Below are 20889 nucleotides of genomic sequence, written 5' to 3'. Positions count from 1 at the left end.
ATATATTCAGGTTTTCACACTGTTTTATGATAATAAAAAGATTATCCTTGAGTTTTAGACAAAACAAGGTATTTTGAGAAGTAACATGGACTCAGTTTTATGAGCCACATGAAGAATTGATTAATTGGGAAAGTAAATAATAAATTTCTACCCGTTTTGGGTCAAAATACAGTTGCACCAACACAACATTGGGAATCAGTTACACACAACAAACTAACTAAAATCTGTCAAGTCTTATTTCTTGTACAAAATTATTTGCATATGACATTCAAAAGATGCACAAGTTATTAACAATCAAATATAATAATAATAAAAGTGTGACATGTCAGTAAAAAGAGTAGATTATAACAAGCTTTAGTTTGGGTAAAAGTAACTAAAACTGTCTCAAAACAACATTAAACCAGTATTGTGTCAGTGCTGTATCGACCCAAACTGGGTCAAATTTAAACCCTTTGAATCATTAGTCCTAGATCAAAGTCATTACAATTAAAATTCATCTTGCATGATAATTGCTGCCATCTATTTCATCTGTTATCACCTTTCTGTAGTTTTTTTGCCATTTTGGCGCCATCTTGTGGTCAAATCAAAGCATAACGTCTCTGAAATCTTTAAATCATTTGGATTTTTCATGTTTTATTCAGTTAATTGTTCCATCGTGTGTCTGGTGGAGAAATACTGAATGTTTTATATATTTAATAATTGTTAACCTAAAAGGCGGTCAGATATTTTGGGTTTAATAATACAGGAATCAGCAGATAAATCTTTTATTTTTGACAGTTGTCTGTTTTAATAATAATAATGATAAAGATGTGTAAAATATTGATCAGAAATTACTTGTATTTATTCCTCACTTGACCTAAGTTCAGTTCATGACAATAATAGTAATAATAATAGTTTGTTTTATTTGTTTTTTATTGTTACAGTGATAATATTAGCCTTTTATAATAATAATACTAATAATACTGATACTAATACTACTACTACTAATACTACTACTACTACTACTAATAATAATAATAATAATAATGATAGTTATTACTATTATTATTATTATTATTATTATTGTTATATTGCTTTTGTTGTTGTTTACATATCTTGTTATTTTGCAGTTTTTGTGATTATTATGTTTTTTCAGGATGTGTACTGTAATGTCATTAACTGTTGAATAATAAATGTTATTACATACCTCAGGTTACTAAAATTATAGGAAACAAGTCCAGAAGGACACGACCTCAGTGACCTCAAACGTAGCTGCTACTGGTCACATTCTTATCAGTGACATCACAGCAGGTGTGTTTGGCCGTGTAATATAATACACAAAAAGAAAATAAACGTCTGCGGGTGTTCCTGTCAAACAGGTTTATTTTCTTTCTCTTGTGAATGCAGGAAAGCTTTTTTCACCTTCTTTCATTCCACTGATGGAAATGGAAATGAGCTGCAGAGTCTCACCTGAACCCACCTGACAGGAAGACAATGAAGGAAGAAGAAGTCCATGTCAGCGATTTTAAAAGCTCCTAAAGGGAATAATGAGAGTGTCCTTCATGAAGTGTGTGTTCCTCCTGCTGGGGACTATCTTTATCTTTATTTGTACCTTCCTATGGGGACAATACTGCAAGCTGAGCCTCAGGTAGGTGAGCGATCATATCACCTGCTCAGGTATTCAGACTGTTTACGGCTGAGTTACAACCACTAATGCAAAGAGACAACCTGATCACATCTCACACAAAAGTCAAGAGGTTTTTAATATGTATATATATATATATATATATATATATGCATGTGTGTGTATGATATATATAACATATATAATATCTAAATCTTAAAAACCTGGCATTTTAAATATTAATATAAACCTAGAAAACATCTGAAATGTGTCATATGCTTTTCAAAAAATGGTAATTTAATAATAAAAAAGCAGAAATTCTGTGTAAATTACTATATTTTTAATACACTGACCCTAAAGTCATTATATCTTTAATATTTGGTGTGTCATAACTCAGCTCCTACAAATTCTAAATATTTAGCAGGATGTTAACTGTGCCCTGAGCAGCACCTGCAGTCTTCCTCTCAAGTCTGACAGGCAAGACCCAGGGCAAGGAAAGTTATTTACCTATTTCTCCTTGTAAAACTGATTTTTTTTTATTTATTTTTTTATTTTTTTAAAGAAAGATAAATCACACATTTGAGAAGCTGGAATGTTCTTCACAGATTTTAAACTTATTTACTCTTTGCTAACACGTTGATGTTTACAATGTTCACCATCTTATTTTAATGTGCTAACATGCTAACATTTGCTAATTAATACTAAACACAAAGAACAGCTGAGGCTGATGGGGATGTCTTTAGTTTTGCAGGTATTCGCTCATGAAGCAAACAACAAGTCCTCCAAACTATCAAACGATCAAATTTTCGGCCACATGTTTGGTGAAGTGTTTTATTCATTTCAAAGGTGAATAATGTGCACATGCAAACAAAAAAGCAGACTGCAAACTCAACCAGGTACACTCAGCCTTCTTACTTGGTATTTTCATACTTTAGTATCGTTTTTTAAGATTTATACTTTTTCAAAATGATTTATAGTACATATTTATATATTATTATTATATTTATTATTATTATCTGATATTTTCAGTATTTTATTATACACACATATATATATATATATTTACTGAAATATATATATATATATACTGAAATTTATTCATGCAACAATTTGAGCTGTAAGCTCTTCATCATTCAAACATCCATAAGAACAAGAAACAGATAGAAGGAGACGTCTTGTGTCCAGCAGGAAAACTTATGAGATTAAATATATTTGCATATTTTTTGATTCTGGATTTTTAATGAAGGAGAAGGAACAGATGATTAGAAGATAATTCAACTTTTTTTGTGGAAAAACTATATCAGACACAAATTATTATTCAAATTAGAGTATTTTACATACATCTTAAAACATGTCTGAAGGGGATCTTTAAACTCCAAATTATTTCATATCAGGACTTTATAATTGTGAGTCAAATAAGTGTTTCCCCCCTGTGAGGAAAGGCAGAGATGATCTATTCATGACACGTACGTCAGCTCTGAACTTGTAAATTTCATTTGAATCTGTTTGTACGAGTGCTTGTTGCACAAGGCCCATTGTTCTGTTGTTCTTGGGAGGAACAGACTCTAATCTCAGTATAGTAATAGTTAACTTATGAATCAGATTTCATAACAATCCATCTGATAGTAAACGAGATATTTCAGTCTGAACCAAAGTGTCTTTGATAGCAAAGACGGGAAAAGAGGGGGAGGGCAACATGTAAAGGTCCCCAGCCAGACTTTAACTGGATGTTGTGGTATGTTAGACCACCTGGACGCCCTTAAAAACACAACCTTCAGTCACAGCTCAACAGTTTAACCAGACTGCAGAGTGGAGCCACGTGCTGCTTGATTGGACAGATTCCTGCTGCTGTTCTGTTTAATGATTCAACTGAGGAGATTAACAATGTGTCACTTCAGTTACATATTGATGGTTAACTGTGGACACTGTGCAAACACCCAACCCCAGACAGGTATGTGGAAGACAAAACAGCAAACACAGGAAACAAAAGACTCCCAATAATATCAATGATTTTGAGCTTCAAAGTTTTACCGTACAGCCATGGCCAAAAGTTTTGAGAATGACACAAATATTAATTTTCACAAAAGAAACACGTGCAGTCATCATTGCTTTGCACAAAAAGGGCTTCACAGGCAAGGACCATTTATCAGATCATCAAGAACGTCAAGGAGAGAGGTTCAACTGTTGTGAAGAAGGCCTCAGGGCACCCAAGAAAGTCCAGCAAGCGCCAGGACCATCTCCTAAAGTTGATTCAGCCGCAGGATCAGGGCACCACCAGTGCAGAGCTTGCTCAGGAATGGCAGCAGGCAAGTGTGAGTGCATCTGCATGCACAGTGAGGCGAAGACTTTTGGAGGATGGCCCGGTGTCAAGAAGGGCAGCAAAGAAGCCACTTCTCTCCAGGAAAAACATGAGGGACAGACTGATATTCTGCAAAAGGTACAGGGATTGGACTGCTGCGGACTGGGGTAAAGTCATTGGGGCATCCGGAAAAAAGCTTGTCCGGAGAAGAAAAGGTGAGCGCTACCATCAGTCCTGTGTCATGCCAACAGTAAAGCATCCTGAGACCATTCATGCGTGGGGTTGCTTCTCAGCCAAGAGAGTGGGCTCACTCACAATTTTGCCTAAGAACACAGCCATGAATAAAGAATGGTACCAAAACATCCTCAGAGAGCAACTTCTCCCAACAATCCAAGAACAGTTTGGTGATGAACAATACCTTTTCCAGCATGATGGAGCACCTTGCCATAAGGCAAAAGTGATAACTAAGTGGTTCGGGGAACAAAACATCGAAATTTTGGGTCCATGGCCAGGAAACTCCCCAGACCTTAATCCCATTGAGAACTTGTGGTGGATCCTCAAGCAACAAACAAAAACCCACAAATTCTGACAAACTCCAAGCATTGATTATGCAAGAATGGGCTGCCATTAGTCAGGATGTGGCCTAGAAGTTAATTGACAGCATGCCAGGGCGAATTGCAGAGGTCTTGAAAAAGAAGGGTCAACACTACAAATATTGACTCTTAGCATAAAGTTAATGTAATTGTCAATAAAAGCCTTTGTCCCTTATTAAATGCTTGTAATTATACTTCAGTATACCATAGTAACATCTGAAAAAATGAACGATGCTGACTGTCAGCGTTTGGTCATGTTGGATGTGTTCTGTGATGTCAGTAAGCAGACAGCATGGGGCAGCATCGAGACTCCAGATGAGGATCAGGTGGACTGGAGGCTCCTCACAGATACTGAAGAAGAAGAAGAACCAGTGAGTTATCTGCATAGAATTGACAAGAAGTGATTTTATTTTTCATCATTACTTTAGTGCCCAGACGCAATTAAAGGCTCAGTTCACTCAAATCACATCAACAGAGTCATGTGTGAACCTCTTGTTTCTTCAGACAGAAGCTCCGTGTTCTCTGAGGAAGGCAGTGAGGAACGATCTTCTCCTCAGCAGCAGGTTCAGCTTCTCGGTGCCAGTGCTTCAGCGGAAGAGGAGCTTCTCCAAACCGGCCAGAGAAGAACTGAAGAAGCGGGCGCCGCCGTACGGCTGGAAGGGACTTCCTGTTGACGGTAAACACTCCTCCTGACCTCAAGGAGACGACTTAGATACTGTATAACCTTTATTTCAGTAGGTGTTCTCAATGAGATCTGTTATTAAAGAGACACTAAAATATATCGTGCAGGTCCATTTAGTAGCTGTTCTGCAGCTTTTGATTGTATATCATGATCTTCATGAGCAGAAGAATTTGTCTTTAACTACAGATGTTCAAATTTCCATTTTTTTCTGAGCACTTTAAAGATTTTCCATCTGTGTTTGGTTTTAAAATAAAGACATCAGCAAAATGTCACAGATTACTACAATAGATTTTAGCCTAACATGAACTTTTTATTTGCATTAAAGGGTCAGTTCACTCAAAAAACAAAAGGTTTTATTTGTGAAATAAAATTGTCTTCTCAGTGATGTTGACAGATGTCATCTCTGCCTGGATGATGGTCACAGGTCAACATTTTTTTGAATGAATGAAGCCACGTTTATATATTTATTTATATATGGCTCTGCAGTGGGAGGGAGAGGTCGGGGTGGATGGGGTGGCGTACAAGATGCAGGACTCTGGTTCACATCCTGACAACAATTATATCAACATTCTTTCATTGTAGATCTGAGAAAGTGAGACATTAGTATCTGAACAGGAGTTTGTTCATGTTCGGGGTTCAGACTAAAACGTCTTGGTCATGATCAGCTGAGGTTTGGGTTTAAGGACTTGTTGCTATGACAACAGTTCCAGATTAATTTTAAACCAGTTTCGATGGACCAAAAAATCCAGACTCATGTGAAATAGTTATTATTCTAATCTGGATAACTCAGTTATCCACGTATAAAGAACAGGGCCCTGGACTTCTTCTGTTTGTTTGTTTGTTTGTTTGTTTGTTATTTCAGTGGTGTGACCCTGTTAAACTGTATTTATGGTTCAAAAGAATTTAAAATCTGTGTTTTCTTACAGAACTTCTTTTCATAACTTGTCCAAAACTTTTACACCAAAATTGTATTAAAAAGTTTGTTATATGCAACACCTGCAGGAAATAAGTGCAGATTTTATCACTAAGAGACTGTTTGGATTGTAGATGAAAGATAAACTCACATTTATATTTATATATTCTCTGTTCCTCAGTGGTCAACTCCACGCTCACCCTCCTACACAGCTCTCGTCTCTTTGATCGAGGCTCACCTGGCAGGTGTGTCCGCTGCGCTGTGGTGGGAAACGGCGGCATCCTCCGAGGCTCCCGGCAGGGGAAGAACATCGACAGTCACGACTTCGTCTTCAGGTGAGACTGAACACACCTGGAGCCTCCAGACGTTCAAACAGCACTCCTTCTCTGTCGTTATAGTTGAAATGAATTATTTTATTATTGATCATCTATTAATCTAATCTATTAATCTAACATCAGAAAAGAGTGAAACATGCCTGTCACAATATCCTAGAGCATCTGGTGATATAAGAACTACAGTTCAAACCCCAAAATATTCAATTTACTATGAAGTAAGACCAAGAAAAGCTGTAAACCTCAAACTGTCAAATATTTGATGCATTTTTGTTTGAAAAATAACTAAAATGATTAATTGATTATCAAAATAGTTGCTGCTTAATTGTCTCTCTGTCAACTAATTGATTAATCGACTAATCGTTGCAGTTTTTGCTGTTTTTAAATCATCTTTTAATCACATGTGATGCTGAGCCGTCTGCAATCAACTGACATGACCCTGATTTCCTACTTTTCCTTCACCTCCTGGTCCTCAGGGTGAACGGAGCGGTGATCAGAGGCTTTGAGGAAGACGTGGGGACGAAGATTTCCTTCTATGGATTCACCACAAACACCATGAAGAACGCTCTGAGGTGGTACCTCAGAGATGGCTTCACCAGAGTCCCTCGGAGTCCGGTGAGAAACAACCAGAGCGACAAACCTCAGAAAGACTTTATTCTCCTGCTGTGAGTTTATTTCTCTCTCTGTCTGTGTCTTCTTCTTCTCCAGGACATTAAATACATCTTCATCCCATCAGACCTCAGAGACTACGTGATGATGGCAGCTGCCATTAAGGATCGGACTGTCCGCTCCGGCAAAGACAGGGGGGACAGGTGAGAGCTGCAGTCATGTCAAAGAACAAGGAAACAGGATTTTAATGACCATGATCTGTGCAGGGAGCTGACAGATCCACTGTTACTTCTTCCCAGCTGTGAGTCGCTCTCACATTTCCTTTCATTGCATTTTGAGTCAATAGTTAACATCGTCAACACAAGAAATTAAGCAATTAAGCAATTTTAGTCTGCATGCTAAGTTAGCTTCTGATTCAGTCGTTAAGGGGAAGTTAAATGACAGTATTGAGTGACAGTCAGGTGTCAGTGCAGTGAAAGAGGTTTTCCTCGATGTAATCATTCCTCCTGTTCATACTGGATATTAAAAGATCCTTCAAATGTGCTTTCAATGGAAGTGATGGAGGCCAAAATCCACAGTGTGTCCACACAGTCATTTAAAAGTCTGTGTGAAGCTTCTATTCAGCTTCATCAGTCTGAGTTAGTCATATCAAGTGGATATCTGACACATTTACAGTCTTTTTAGCATCAAATTCCCTCTTTGTGTTTCCTCAGACAGTGTTTCCCTGTTGAGCTGCAGGTGGAAGTATAGTAACAAAAAGAGGAACTTTGGCACTAAAAAGACTGTAACGTTGAAAGATATCTACTTGATTTGACTCATTTGGACGCTGAAGCTTCATATTAGCTTCAGATAAACTTTGAAATACATGTTTGCACAGAAGGAGGACTGTGGATTTTGTCCTGTCTTTCCTCTGTGCCTACACTTGAAATCAATTTATTTTAAGGATAATCATCAATTAATCAACCAGTGTGTGCACAGTATGTATGTATTTACACTCAAGGAAAAAAACACACTATGTCCACTCATAAAAATCATAAAAACAAATAAGAAAAAATAAATAAAACCAACAAACATCACAGTAAAAAGGATTTCTTTCACTCTCTGTCTGTGCTGTAACACCGTGTTTGGCCTGCAGATGGCAGCACAAGGCTTAAAGACTCAGCAGCTTTCTTTGTGAAATAAGTTTGGTAGTTTTTTCTCTTGTTTCGGCTCCTCTCAGTCTTGCAGTAACAGTAGAAGTAAAGGTTGATGTTACTTATGAAGGTTCTGTGTCTCGTCCAACAGGCCTTGGAAGTATTTCGGCCACAAATCAGCTGAAAGCTTCAAGATTCTTCACCCAGGTTTTATTTCCTACGTGACTCACAGGTGATTATTTTCATTCATGAGTCTGTTTACAGAAATGAAGAGTCATGTTTGTAACTTAATTATTTTGGGGTTATTTCTCAGTTTCCTGTCGTCTCCTCTGCTGACCGACATCAGGAGTCGTCACCTGTACATGCCGAGCACCGGAGCCCTGATGCTGCTGACCGCCGTGCACACCTGTGACCAGGTCAGCACACACACCTGGTTTCACCTGCTTCTCTGAGCCTGATGTTGGTGATCCTGGTGACTGAATATCAGGAAGTTGGTTATTAACTGATTCTGAGTTTGTGTGTTAACATGAGAGACGCAGAATTCTTAATAACATGTAACATACACATATTAATATTAAGGCTACAGTTTTAATGTGGGAATGACAGCGGTGAAAAGTAACTAAGTGCTGTACTCGAGTACAGTTTTGAGGTATTTGTATTAGGGGTGTGCCCGAATACAAATACATTATTCGGCAAAGCACAAATAGTGTTTTTGGTTTTTTTTAACAAATATTTGTTTCATACAAATATTTTAAAAATTATTTGTTTTAGGGAAGGAAAAAAAAAAACATGTTAACTTCCACTCCACTACATTTCAGGAAATATTGTACTTAACTAAAGTTGCAACGATTAGTTGATTAATCAATCAGTTGATTAACAGAAAATTCATAAATTCATTCATTCAATGCAACTATTTTGATAATAGATTGATAAATTTTAGTAATTTTTTTAAAGCAAAGATGCCAAGAATTTGCTGATCGCAACTTTTCAGTTTTGGTGATGTGAAGCTTTTCTCATATATTATAACAAATTAATATTATTATTATTATTATATGACAGTAAACTGAATATGTTTGGATTTTTAACTGAGAAATTATAAAGAGCGTTTTTTTTACTATTTTCTGACATTTTATAGACAAAATGATTGATTGAGAAAATAATCGGCCGTTAGTTTCAGTCCTAAACTTAACCAACCCAACCTAAACATTGACAAATGTATCAAAAAATATTGTAACATCCACTTTTATACCATTAATAGTTAAATAGTATCTGAATTAAAATCTGTTCAAATTAAGGACAGGGTGGCAGCTGGGGCCTTTGGGGCTCCTGGAGGTCCGGGGGCCCCGCTGTTAATCCAGCCGTGTCTGATGGACGTTGTGTCTCTCCTGCAGGTTTCTGCGTACGGCTTCATCACCAGGAACTACGCAGCGTTCTCCGATCATTACTTCGACTCTGCGAGGAAACCTCTGAGGTTCTACGCCAACCACGACCTGCGGATGGAGAGCCGGCTGTGGGAGGCGCTGCACCGCCGGGGCGTCCTCCGGTTGTACCAGAGGACCTCACGGAGTTGACGGAGGTTCATATCTCAGTCAGGTGTCTGCAGCCTGCTCCAGATTTAACTGCACACAAGAAGCTTGAATTCTGCTGAGGAGCCAAAACTTTCCAAACATTTTTCAGGCCAAATATATATATATACATACATATTTAAAAGTGATGTGAAGCTGTAAAAAGCAGCATTCTGGGTTTGATTAATTGACGTTTGAATGTTTTAATTAATAAATAATAAAATTGTCACTTTAAATTACAGGTTTTCCTTTTAATACCAGGAAACACATCATCACTCTCCAATGAAACTGTTTGTTTTGTTTGTTTTTTAGGATTTAATATTTCCTCCTGCTTCTTGAGCTAAATAAACAATTAAATAAAAACATTTTGGATTATCTGAAAATAACTTGTCACAAAGCTGAAAGGCCTGAATTATATTCGAAATGTATGTTAAGACCATTTTTTATGACACATTTTGCACTCTGAGCATCTTCAGCCGATATTATTTTATATAGGTGATGTTTTATATTGTACAAAGCAGCAGATTCTATTATAGTTTGTCATTATAATGTGTGATGTGCGGTTTTTCGTGTCTTTGTTGTTTTTTTGCACTTATATTTAATCACAAGTATCACTTTGAGTAAACATTTTGATTATTTGAGCATTTTCTTGATTCTTCTCTCGCATAAAAGTAACAATTAAGTTTTAATAATCGAGGAATTATATATTAAATATATATTTAAATCCAACATCAAGATTTTATTAAGACTACTGTGTGTAAAAGCTCACAGAATATGATCAAGTCTTAAAAGTGAAAACAGCTGTCGCGTATAAACATATTGAAATATGAACATTAAAGCTGCACCGATCAATATTTTTATGGATCAATTTAATATGGCAGAAGCTGTTGATAGTGTTGGATGTTGTTGTTTATCGCTTATTGTTGTTGTTTATTGTTTTATGTGCTAATCTGATGCCTCCAGCTGGAAAAAAGTCAATAAATGTTGTTTTAAATGAAATGATTTTTTAAAAATATATTTAAAAAAAACGGATTTAAACTGATCTCTTTTTTTTGGAGGAGGAGAGAGATTATTGTGGGAGGGTCCAGATTATTTCTGTTAAAATCCTCACTGAGAGGCAGATTAAACAGGAAACAGCGTGTTGATTCTTCAACATAAAAGCATGTTGAAGAAGCGCGTTGCATTTCTGTATCTGTCAGAATATTTATGTTTATTTATATTATTTAATATTTACTGACGTAAACAGTTTTTATTTGAGTTGTTTTTCCACATAATACATGATAGCCCACAATAAGGCATTTCAGTGAATAATCTCACCAGAGCAACAACAACCAATCAAAGTAAAGACTCAAATAATGTGGAAGAAAAATAAATATAAACATTAAATGATGATCAGATTTATTTGGCCAACAGACAGAAACAGTTCACAAAGCAAACTGTAAAAGTAAGATATAAATCCAATAATATATATTTATAAACAAGAAATAACAATAAAAATAACAACTTGTGTGGAGATTTGTTCATCCAGAAGGGAACTTTTACATTTCTGTGTTTTAAAGCTGGTGACTGGATGATAGACGGACTGTAACTGCCTGTAACTGTTTGAAGTGACCTCAGTGATTATAGTCATTATTGGATAATTATCTCTTGATCATTCGTTTTGTCTCAAAAAAATGGCCGTTATAAAGTCTGAGAGCTCGTGATGACGTCTTCAGACATTTTGTTTTGTTTCCTCGATCGACAAAAATCCAAAAAATATTCAGTTTACTATCAAATCTTCACAGTTGCAACCAGCAAATATTTGACAAGTTGAAGATTTGACACAATGGATAATATAACAAGCTTTTAAAATACAACACATTGTTAAAGATGAAACCAGTGGTTTCCAACCTTTTTGGCTTTTGACGTCTTACAAAAAGCAGTGTGTAGTCGGGGTCACATTTCACATGTCTATGAGTTGTTAACAGCTCCACCAAATAGTGATTTTTCCCTCTAAACTTCTCACATGCTTTCATTTCAATAAATGTTCAAATGATCCAATATTTCAGCAAAAATCAAAGATTAGAGAAAAAGTCCAAAAACTGAAAACAGATTTGTGTATCAGAACTTTGTTTTTTCTTCTTTCCTCTCCCATTAATCATCTCACCACCCCTCAGATTTATCTGCTGACCCTTTGGAGGGGCCCGACCCCTAGGTTGGGAACCACTGGACTAAACTAGCTAACTGTATATAAAGTAGTGTAAACTAGCTCCACCTCCAGCAGCTACAACAGTAACATGCTGCTCTAACACTGATGCTTCACTATTAATAATCTAATGATGTCATATATAATAATATATCAGTCAGAGGGACCAAACCACTACTTTTACTGCAATACTTTAACTACATCAAGCTCATAATACTTATGTACTTTTACTGCAATACTTTAACTACATCAAGCTCATAATACTTATGTACTTTTACTGCAATACTTTAACTACATCAAGCTCATAATACTTATGTACTTTTACTGCAATACTTTAACTACATCAAGCTCATAATACTTATGTACTTTTACTGCAATACTTTAACTACATCAAGCTCATAATACTTATGTACTTTTACTGCAGTAAAGGATCTGAGTACTTCTGACCCCTGTTGTAAGATTTTGTCGATATTGGTTGATAAAGTTTCATTTGAAAGTTTGAGCCGGATGTTGCGTGTGGTGTTGCGGGTAACTTGACACCTGTCCCGCATCCTGCAGCCCGCAGCGGGGAGAATGAGGCATTCACGGCGCGGAGGGAAACGCAGCAGCAGCAGCAGCGGCGGCGGCGGCTGACCGACTGCGACACCAAAGTTCCTAAAATACATAAAGTTTTCATGGAAGTTCTGCGCGGAGGTGAAACCAGACTGTTCTGCTGTCGGAGAGTAAAACTCATGGAATAGGAAACCCGATTTTTATGGAATATTAACACAAGGAATACTTTCCCAGCTCTTCCTGTAAACTGCCACCGTGGTCCGCTGGAAACAGGGTGAAAACTTTCTGACGTATTTGAGTAAAAAAGGTGAGTCTTATATGGATTAAACCCTCTAACAGGTATATATTCAGTAAAAAGGTTTTTACAGGTGTGTAAACAAACTTGGGTACAAAGGTCAGCGGCGGTGTGAAGCCATCTCCCGGCTGTTTACATACCGACTGCAGCCCGTTGTTTCTCCGGTGTTACACCGTGTTTGGTGACCTGCAGTGTTGGAAGAAGAACTCACATCATTCACTTAAAGTCCTCCTCCACTCAAAATGACATGTTTTCTTCTTCCTCTTCCTTCAGTGGGATGTTGTTCTCTCTTCTCCAGGGTTCCCACGGTCATGTAAAAACCTGGAATGGTCATAGAAATTATATTATGGGTCCTTGAAAAGTCATGGAACAGTTTTGAAATGTTATCTGTGAGAGTGTGTGGAGACCCTGTTTGTTTTCACATCATCTGCTGAAGCTCGCTGACAGTTTATAGTTTGAAGCCAGACATGATAAGATGTTTATTGTCCCTCCTGTGAAATTCTTTGGCTGAGATGCTCCATTACAGACGCAGTAAATACGTTTATATAAAGCATATAAATATAAAAACAGAATATAAAAAGCAATAAATGTGTGATGTGGAAACCTGAAGCCTCCAGAGCACAAACACTGAGACTTTACAGGGAAGGAGGAGACATCTTGTGTCCAGCAGGAAAACTTCAGAAATGAAAATATATTTACATATTTATAGATTCTTTAATGAGGGAGAAGAACCAAACATATCAGACACACATTATTGTTCCAAGAAGATTACACCAAAATGTAAAAATACTTCATATGAAATCCTACTTAAGTAAGAGTATAGAAGTACTACTAACTAAATTTACTTAAAGTACTAAAGTAAAGTATTAATTTAGCAGGAAATGGGTCTGTGACTCATATATGAAATAAATCAATGCAGAAGCAGCGTGTTATTGTCGTATCTTGTAAGAAATGATCTCATAGTTACAAGATAGTTTTCTCTTCATGAACACAAAGTCAGTAATGCATCCAAATCAGAATATGTCACGCAGTCCAAATACTATGGAACGATCAAAGTAAAGCAACCAGTAAAGTAAAACATTGAAGTAAAGCTGCACAGCTGAAGTTCCTCATCAGGAAACATCAGAATACAGTGAAACACCTCAGAAATCCTGAAGCTTCTCATAATAAAACTAAAGTCTTCAGTTCGGCGTGTTTTGACAGCATCAAGCAGCTCTTTCATTCAGTGAAAAGTCAAGTTAGAATAGGAAGAATGACTCCCACAGATTCAGGAAAAATGAGAAATCAGACTGTATGTATGTGTTTAATGTGGTCGGGGAACGTGGGAATATTAATATAGAAGCTTGTCTGATGGAGTCTGGCACAGAATGAAGTTTTGATTTATTTAAACTTTTGGTTGAGCCTTTAATTATATAGTGTCACCGCACCAAAAACAGCTTCACAGGCAAGGAGTAGGTCTCAGTATTTGCAAAAACAATAATATATTATTCATCTTGCACCAGTTTAACTTTTCTTTTTTAGTTTGTGAGCAGTAAAATAATTTATTCACTTCCATTTTGGATCAGTTCGCTGAGACTCGGAGTCTCTGCAGTAGTGTCAAAGTGAAATTTCTGTGCGTCGTTCCTCTTGTCATGGATGCAGTGAGAATACAAAACGCCTGAGAGAGAGGTGGAAGAAAAAAATGGGGACATGATCGGTGTTAATGGGACTGACAGCTCTGCTGACGCCCAGCGCTCCTCTGTGGCTGCCTGGTTATGTAATGAAACAAGTTGTGACCATGAAAACAGAGCAGTGCTTCAGAGTGCAGAACATTCCCCAAAACACTCTTTCTGTTTATGTAGCAACACTGTTTTAAAGGCCTGTAGAGGGCTGGATGTGCTGCTGCAGCGGTCATGTTTTCATGCAGAGATCAGGACTGTCAACAGTAATGTCAGTTAGCTACAAGAAAGTAGGTCTGACTAACTCTGCCAACTTCTTCCTCCTATATCTGAGAGAGCTGTGCCTGGCCACTGGGCTGGAAGACTTTAAGTAGCCTGGTCTGCAGCTGAGAGGAAGTCAATGCATGGCCAAAGCAAGCCTATAATCTATCATGAAGCCCCGAGGGGAGCTGCAGAGCAGAGCTGGTCAACCGAGTGGCATGCAGGACTGTCAGGTGACCACTTCCTGCCTTTCTGTGGCTTAAAATGTGAAAGAACTGAGTGGAGTTTGGTGCAAAGCCCCTGCACAGCACATGTGTGACTTCTCATGTTGCAGTGAAGTCACATCAGTGTTTACTCAGCACGGTCGAACCCACCAGTTAGATCCTTCATGAGCGCTTTGTGTTTGAAGGAGCTGCTGAGCTGTAATCAAAGCGACCAATCAGCTCTCAGGAGGTTTGTGTGGTCACACAAGTCCTGATCTACCTGGAGCAGGTGTGTGACGTCTCACGAGGAAGACCAGAAACCAACGTGACTAAATCTGGATACAGGGTGATGATGTGTGAACGTTACTGATCATTTTGACTTCTATCGGACTGTTTAAAATCACTTTTTTTTACTCCAAACCAGAAAGAACTTGATGAATAAATACATTGAGTTGAAATGATTCATCAATTAAATGATTAGAAAATAATCAGCAGTTTTTTCTGATAACCAATTGATCATTTTAAGCCATTTTTGAAAAGAAAAAAGTCAAACTTTTCATACTTTTATCCTCTCTAATGTGATCATTTTCTGCTTTCCTCAGTTTTATCTTTAAATTGAATATCTTTCAGCTTTAAACATTTGATGATGTAATGTTTCACTATTTTCTGACATTTTTTTGACAAAACAATGAATAGTTTAATTGTGCAAATAGCCTGCAGATTAAGGCCGTATTCAGGTGTTCAGCTACAGGGTCGAGCGGAGGTGTGCTGGGGGGGTTGTGGGCGTGTTTATTTGTGCTCTACAACGTAACCCTGTGAAAAAATCACCAAATAACATTTTATTGATCTGATTCACCGGCTTTCTCGTTACCAGCGCTCCCTCTCTTCATTCACTCTCTAGCTCGCTCAACCACAGCTGCGCTCTCTTGCTCTCTTTTTCTCTGGTCTTTTTTAAAATGAGTCGAGAAGCCGACAGCAAAGTCAAACTTTATTTAACTTTATATTTTTCAGTCTGATCTCCAGGCTGATCAGCGGCCAAAACAGCCGCAGCCGAAATGCACTACCCCCATTTGAATGAATGGGAGGACTGGCGTTTTCGCCGCACCGCCTGATTTGGTCTGAATCCATAGTGAAAAGAGCAAATAACTGATGATTTTGAAGTACTTGATGCAGCAACATTTGTTGTAACGTTTTCTTTCGTCTCCCTACAAACTGTAAAAATGTGACATAAAAGTAGTGAATTGAATTTGAAGCTTCACATGAGGGGAGAGTTCATCCATCAGCGTCAGGTGTGAAGCAGGTTTCATACACAAAAGCTCTGAAATGTTCTTTAAATAATTCATGATCTCTGTCGGTCTCTCCTCCATTTCTGTTGTTAGCTTCAAATATGGATGTAATGCAGCTTTACTTTTAAATCTGATTAACGATGAATACATATTATACATATTATATATAATATAATAATAATATAAAAATAATAATGCAGCCCAGAGTACTTTACATAAAGTTCCAAAAAAATGAAAAACAAACACAAAAATACAAAAACATTATGTTAAAAGTTGCATTCAGGATTTATGATGGATGATTTACAATAACCCAGGACTGCAACTAATGATCATTTTCATTATTGATTAATCTTTGAATTGTTTTCTCAATTAATCGATTAGTTGTTTAAAAATAGCTGCAGATTAGTTTTCTGTCAGTGGACTAATCATCAGCTTCTTCTTCTGTTTTATTATCATTGTGTTAACATGTATGAAAGCTGCATTATAAATAAAGTTGGACTGAAAACTGTTTCTTACTTCTTACACAACAAAAATTGATGACAGATCTCACCTGAATCTTTGAGTTTTATTGTAGTAGTATAGTATTATTATTATTATTTATATGTGGAATTCTCTATAGATGTTGGAAGCTGAACCTCATTAGATTTGAGAAGGAATGTGAAAGGATTCGATTAGTGGATTCAACACGAGGTTTGAGTTTGATAAAATGTGATTGAATCTCTGCTGTTTGTTTTCAGCATCATGGCCGTCCTGTTATTATTTAAAGGGGACAGATGCTGCTTTTCCTGCTTTTCTGTTATTTATATCCTGTTCTGATGTCCGATGTTAAACATGATCAAAGATCCAAAACTTGAAGTCATCGTTATCTCTTGTTGACGAGCTGATGTCGGCTCGTCTTACATGCTCATTAACGGCCGTTTGTTCTGTAGCCTTGGTTGCTAAGGTGGTTGCTAAGGTGTTTCCATGTGTTGTTCATCTCCAACATGTACGGATGGATTTGAGAAGTTGACATTTGGAGTAAAGAAGGAGAAAAAGAAGTGAAATCCTGCTACTATAGTTTGTTTACGTAGCCTCTGGAGCCGGAGGAAGCTTCCTGAAGCTGACCAATCAGAACAGAGTGGGCTCATCAGGAGGGCGGGCCTTAAAGAGACAGGAGCTAAAACGGCCTGTTTCAGACAGAGGCTGAACTGAGGGGCTGCATAAAGAACCTGTAGAAGATAAATAAGGAGTTTTTAAAGGACCAGTGTGTAGGATTCGTGTGGAGAACTTACGGGGGCCGTGAAAGTTGCGAAAAACGTGAAAAGTCCTCTCTACAGCCAGTGTTTGGTTTGTTCGTTCTGGGCTACTGTAGAAACATGGCGGTCCAACATGGCGGTCTCCCTCTGTAGATATAAAGGCTCATTCTAAGGTAACGAAAACAACAATTCTGATTTTCAGGTGATTATACACTAATTAAAACATACTTATGAATATTAAGTTCCATTTCTGCCAATAGATGCCCCTAAATCCTACACACTGATCCTTTAACTATAAATCATGCAAATATATTCCAGTAGAGCCCCAGAATATAAATATAGAGCTGGAAATGTGCAGAATATCTGTCCTTTAATTAGAAGTTCTTTGAAACATGTCAGACTCTTGTATCTCTCTTTGTGGAGAGAAGACAAAGTCGGTTTGTTCTTCATCTCCGACACCTTTGCTTCAGGCGGCAGACAGGAGAGCTGCTGTGTTTTCTGATGTGTTTTTCTCGTTTCTTTTCCCTCTCAGGCTCAGCGGGGGTTGACTACATTTCCTCATCCTCCTCATCCTCCTCATCCTCCTTGTCCTCCGGTCACATCAGCAGCTCCACCATCCTGCTGCTGCCCCTGGAAATAACAGACTGAGAAGCAGAGACGTCTGGGCGGGAAATTAATCAGCAGAGCAGTTTTCCGTCTCTCGGGTCCCAGAGGAAATAGCAAAGGAGGGTTTTTGTTTCTTGTCAGCTGAGCGTCAGAGACAGGAAGTGTCACCTGAGGCAGGTGCATGTCTCCGGCGCTCAGCAGCATGCGGCTCTGAGGAGGCGGCGGCGGGAATTTTAAATAAAGCTGGTTGAAACAGGAGGAAGGGATTATGGGGAAGGAGCAGGATCTCCTGCAGGCAGTGAAGAGTGGTGACCTGCTGTCCACTCAGAAGCTGCTGTCCAAACTCAAGAGCAACAGAAACAGTGAGTACACCTGTTCATTTACCTGCCTGCTGCTGGTCGCGGTTCAGCCGCTCACTGCTGCTGATGTTTAAAGTCACATGTGCAGGATGTAGGAAGTGACGAGTGGTCAGAAGTCCTGAGATGTCCTGACTTGTAGTCTGTAATTCAAGTCAAGCTCCAACAACGCTGCATCCTACATTTCCCACAATGCAACTGTCTTTCATTAGAGCCTCCCTGCTGGTAAACAGTTCCACACCTCCAGCTTGTAGTGCAGACTTTAGACCAGAGGTGCTCAAATACAAGTCTTACATTTCCACCACATCACAGGTCCAGTAAGGATGCATTCAATAATATTTCAGTATAGAAACTACAGAGCTCTGTATTAATGGGAGACGTTACACCTTCGTTCTGTAACTGAGTCCCTAAACTTGAGCATACGAGGGTTTGATGGCAGGTGGAGACACTGTGTAAGTGTTCATTGTTAGTTCTTCCCTGTATTCATAGTTCAAAATGATTGATTGTATAAATATTCTGCTGGTGTCTTGATGTGACGACATCAGCTGGTTCAGTTTTCTGGTTCTTCATTATGGACGCTGTTTCATTGCAAATCACAAACTGTTGGTCTCATACTTCCCTTGAGCAAACTGAACGTGTATTTTTCAGTCCACTCATCCTTTAATTCACAGTTTTAGCTGTTTTTTGTGTCAGATAGTTTTAAACAAGACATTTTATTTTTCTCTCTGACATCTGACAACATACTGCAGCGATTAGCGAGCAGCTGAATGATGACGGCTGTAGTGATGTGAACGTCTGATTAGATGTTATTGGTCATTGTAGCTGCTCTCTGATCAATTATTCAGACTTATTTATTTAAAACCACCTCTGTCACAGTATGGTTGTTTTCTGCTGCTCATCCTGAACTGTTTCTGATAAGTTGCTCTCCTCAAGAATCTGTGAATATGTTTGCATCATCTTCCTCTTTTAACTGGTGTTATTTAATAATTAATGATGATTATAATTAACATAAGAAATAGAATAATGTAAACATTTAACTTTGTGCTGTATCTACCTAACAGAACAATACACGTCAGCTTATATAATAATGTAAATTAAAATAAAAGCTGTGACTACTTTCGCTTATTACTATTATTTGACTGACTGTTGTTTTAAAACACACTTTAAAAATTGTGAACCCGTCCTTCTGAGGTTTCCTGGACTCACTGCTTGTGAAGCGGACTCCTGCTCGCGGCCTCTCTTGTTTTTCTTCTTTTCACTCTTTGGGAACATTTCTGTGAATGAAACTCGCCCACAAACAGAGCAGAACAGGTCTCCTTATATGGACATTTTATGGGCATCGATGGTGTTAATGATAAAATGATGAGGAACATTCTCCTCCTCGTGAGCAGGTGACATTCATCAGGCTGAAACCAGAGATTTACAAAGACTTTGTGATGTTCAGCGAGTTTTTTGGAACACAGAGAAAAGTCAGAGAGGTTCAGGAGATCTGATGTTTGACCCAGGTCTTCTCTGCTTTCCGCTCTTCCTCTTCCTTCTCTCTGTGACTAATGTCGTGGCCTCTCCGTCTCTGCTCAGCCTGACACTTGTTTTTGTTTGCTGTCAGAGTGAGCAAGAAAAGGGGGCCACTGAGGGCCCCTGGGGGCCAGCAGGAGGTCAGGCTCTATCAGGCAGATAACCTCTCACCTGTCACAGGACCGCCCGGCGTCATCAGTAACCTCTGACCGTTGGAGGCCAGATGAAGGAGTGGACGGGTTCAACAATCTCTGACCTGTTTACCAAACATGGGTCACATGTTGAGGCTGTGATGTCACAATGATGCGACAGACATGAAGATAAAATAAAAGACAAAATAGGAAACAGACTTCTATATACTTTAAATTTACTTTGTGTAGGTTTTCATTTTCCAGAGAACAGGCCTTGAGGGACATCAGAGCTTTAATGATTTGTCAATTAATTGATTAATCAATAGGGAAAAAATTAATCAGCAACTATTTTGACAGTCAATTAATCAATTAAGTCATTTTTTCATGCAAAACAACTAAACATTCTTTGGTTTCAGCTCCTTAAATAGGAGGATTTGCTGCTTTTCTTTGTAATACAAATACTGTTTGGTTTTGGGAAGTTCGCCAGACGTTTCCCGAAACGTCCGTCGTTTGGCAATTCAAATTAAAATCAGTTGACTAGGTGTGCTGTCCTAATTCCATTCTTTATTCAATTTTAACAGTTAAAGGATTCAGCACCCGGCTTTTTTGATTGTGATTTGATCGTGTTGTATTATATAAGCATGATAAAAGACTAATCAGTTTTCTAATCGGTGGTCTAATAGCTGCAGTAGCAGCAGTGTCAAACAGACTTGGCAGCAAATCAGGTAGTTGGTGAAATGGCGGCACTTTTTATTGCTGATTTAAGCCGAAACTTGGAACATAACCTGCTCTGGACCAGGTTAAGCTTGAAGCATAAGTTACCATGGTGATCTAGCCAGATTAATAGAGAGACACCTTTGTGACATTGAAAACCCTG

General features: G+C 38.1%; 2 protein-coding genes across 5 annotated transcripts in view; both read left to right on the top strand.

Annotated features, from left to right (window-relative positions):
* The first annotated feature begins 1438 nt into the window (after positions 1 to 1438).
* st6galnac2 (ST6 (alpha-N-acetyl-neuraminyl-2,3-beta-galactosyl-1,3)-N-acetylgalactosaminide alpha-2,6-sialyltransferase 2) lies at positions 1439 to 10728 on the top strand. Its single transcript, XM_044331678.1, has 9 exons — positions 1439 to 1627; positions 4776 to 4866; positions 5000 to 5171; positions 6272 to 6425; positions 6899 to 7037; positions 7131 to 7234; positions 8316 to 8396; positions 8478 to 8580; positions 9556 to 10728. Exons 1-9 carry the CDS (start codon positions 1527 to 1529, stop codon positions 9733 to 9735), a joined length of 1125 nt encoding a protein of 374 aa, XP_044187613.1. The 5' UTR covers positions 1439 to 1526; the 3' UTR covers positions 9736 to 10728.
* A 1753-nt stretch (positions 10729 to 12481) lies between these two features.
* LOC122966720 (caskin-2-like) overlaps positions 12482 to 20889 on the top strand; it is a 75997-nt gene continuing 67589 nt past the window's right edge. For all 4 annotated transcript variants that reach the window (XM_044331025.1, XM_044331024.1, XM_044331023.1 and 1 more), the window contains exons 1-2: positions 12482 to 12773; positions 17937 to 18372. In XM_044331025.1, the coding sequence (XP_044186960.1) occupies positions 18279 to 18372 (94 nt within the window). In that variant the 5' untranslated portion in view covers positions 12482 to 12773; positions 17937 to 18278. The remainder of the gene's footprint in view (positions 12774 to 17936; positions 18373 to 20889) is intronic.

The sequence above is a fragment of the Thunnus albacares genome, chromosome 17 (assembly GCF_914725855.1).
Source record: "Thunnus albacares chromosome 17, fThuAlb1.1, whole genome shotgun sequence".
NCBI classification, from domain to species: Eukaryota; Metazoa; Chordata; class Actinopteri; order Scombriformes; family Scombridae; genus Thunnus; species Thunnus albacares.
Note: the sequence above shows the minus strand (reverse complement) of the source record. Positions and strands in the feature narration are given on the sequence as shown.